Source organism: Verticillium alfalfae, genomic scaffold (genome assembly GCF_000150825.1).
Source record: "Verticillium alfalfae VaMs.102 supercont1.1 genomic scaffold, whole genome shotgun sequence".
Taxonomy (NCBI): domain Eukaryota; kingdom Fungi; phylum Ascomycota; class Sordariomycetes; order Glomerellales; family Plectosphaerellaceae; genus Verticillium; species Verticillium alfalfae.
The window spans coordinates 3459066-3459879 of NW_003315038.1; the positions used below are offsets into that span (position 1 = coordinate 3459066).

General features: G+C 57.9%; 1 protein-coding gene across 1 annotated transcript in view; it reads left to right on the forward strand.

Moving 5' to 3' along the window:
• Window positions 1-115: 115 nt before the first annotated feature.
• VDBG_01041 (transcriptional regulator involved in cell cycle regulation) overlaps window positions 116-814 on the forward strand; it is a gene marked incomplete at both ends in the record, with an annotated part of 2051 nt that continues 1352 nt past the window's right edge. Inside the window, 2 exons of the mRNA XM_003009312.1 lie at window positions 116-276; window positions 390-774. Of these exons, the coding sequence (XP_003009358.1) occupies window positions 116-276; window positions 390-774 (546 nt within the window). The remainder of the gene's footprint in view (window positions 277-389; window positions 775-814) is intronic.

The window sequence follows — 814 nt, forward strand, 5'->3', positions numbered from 1 at the left end:
ATTCCGTCTTTTCTTTGCGCTTTAGAGCCCCTGCCACCCCCACTGCCGGAAGGTGCATGCCGCACACACTGCACCAGCTCTAGGTTCCGCCCGCACTCCCATCATCACGCCCGCCATGGTCTCCGCGCGTAAACGTAGGCTTTTCAGGAAGCGAAAAAAGCCGGGAGCAGTCGTTAAGATCATGACGGCGCCGTCACCTACTCCATCGTCTGCGAGACCCAGAAAGGGCTATGCGGAGGCTTTGAAAGGAGACCGCCCGGTCGAAAGTTCGAAGGGGTACCTACTAATTGTCCCTCCCGTTATGTTTTCCCTTTGACTTGTGCTATGAGAAGGATACTTCAACGACCTTTCGCTGTCTTATTGATCTTTCTTCGCTAACCTGAGACTAGCGAATTCCCCTCCCTCTCGAACAACCCTCAACTCGGAAACGCCAACCAATCCTCTATGTGGGCAACGGCGGGCTCGCGGGCTGTGAGTGGGCAGGTGCCTCGAAACACGTCTACACCACTATCTTCGCAGGGTCCTCAGGAAGACCTGTACAACTCGACATCTTCATCTCGAGGAAATGGTGGGTTCCGCTTCGGCGCCCAAGGAACAGTGGGCCAGCCTGCGCAAAACTCTGCGACGCCCGCGGATGACTTTCCACCACTGAATCGCAACGCAAACGGCGAGATTGGCGGGGAGCGGGGGGGGCGGTCTCATGTCGTCTCTGGGTTTCGGGGCTCAAGCCCCCGGTGCCGCACCTTCCATACCAAACAGCCGGGCTGCGCAACGGTCTGTTGACGCCCTCTCGGCGAACAACAGAAGCTCAGAC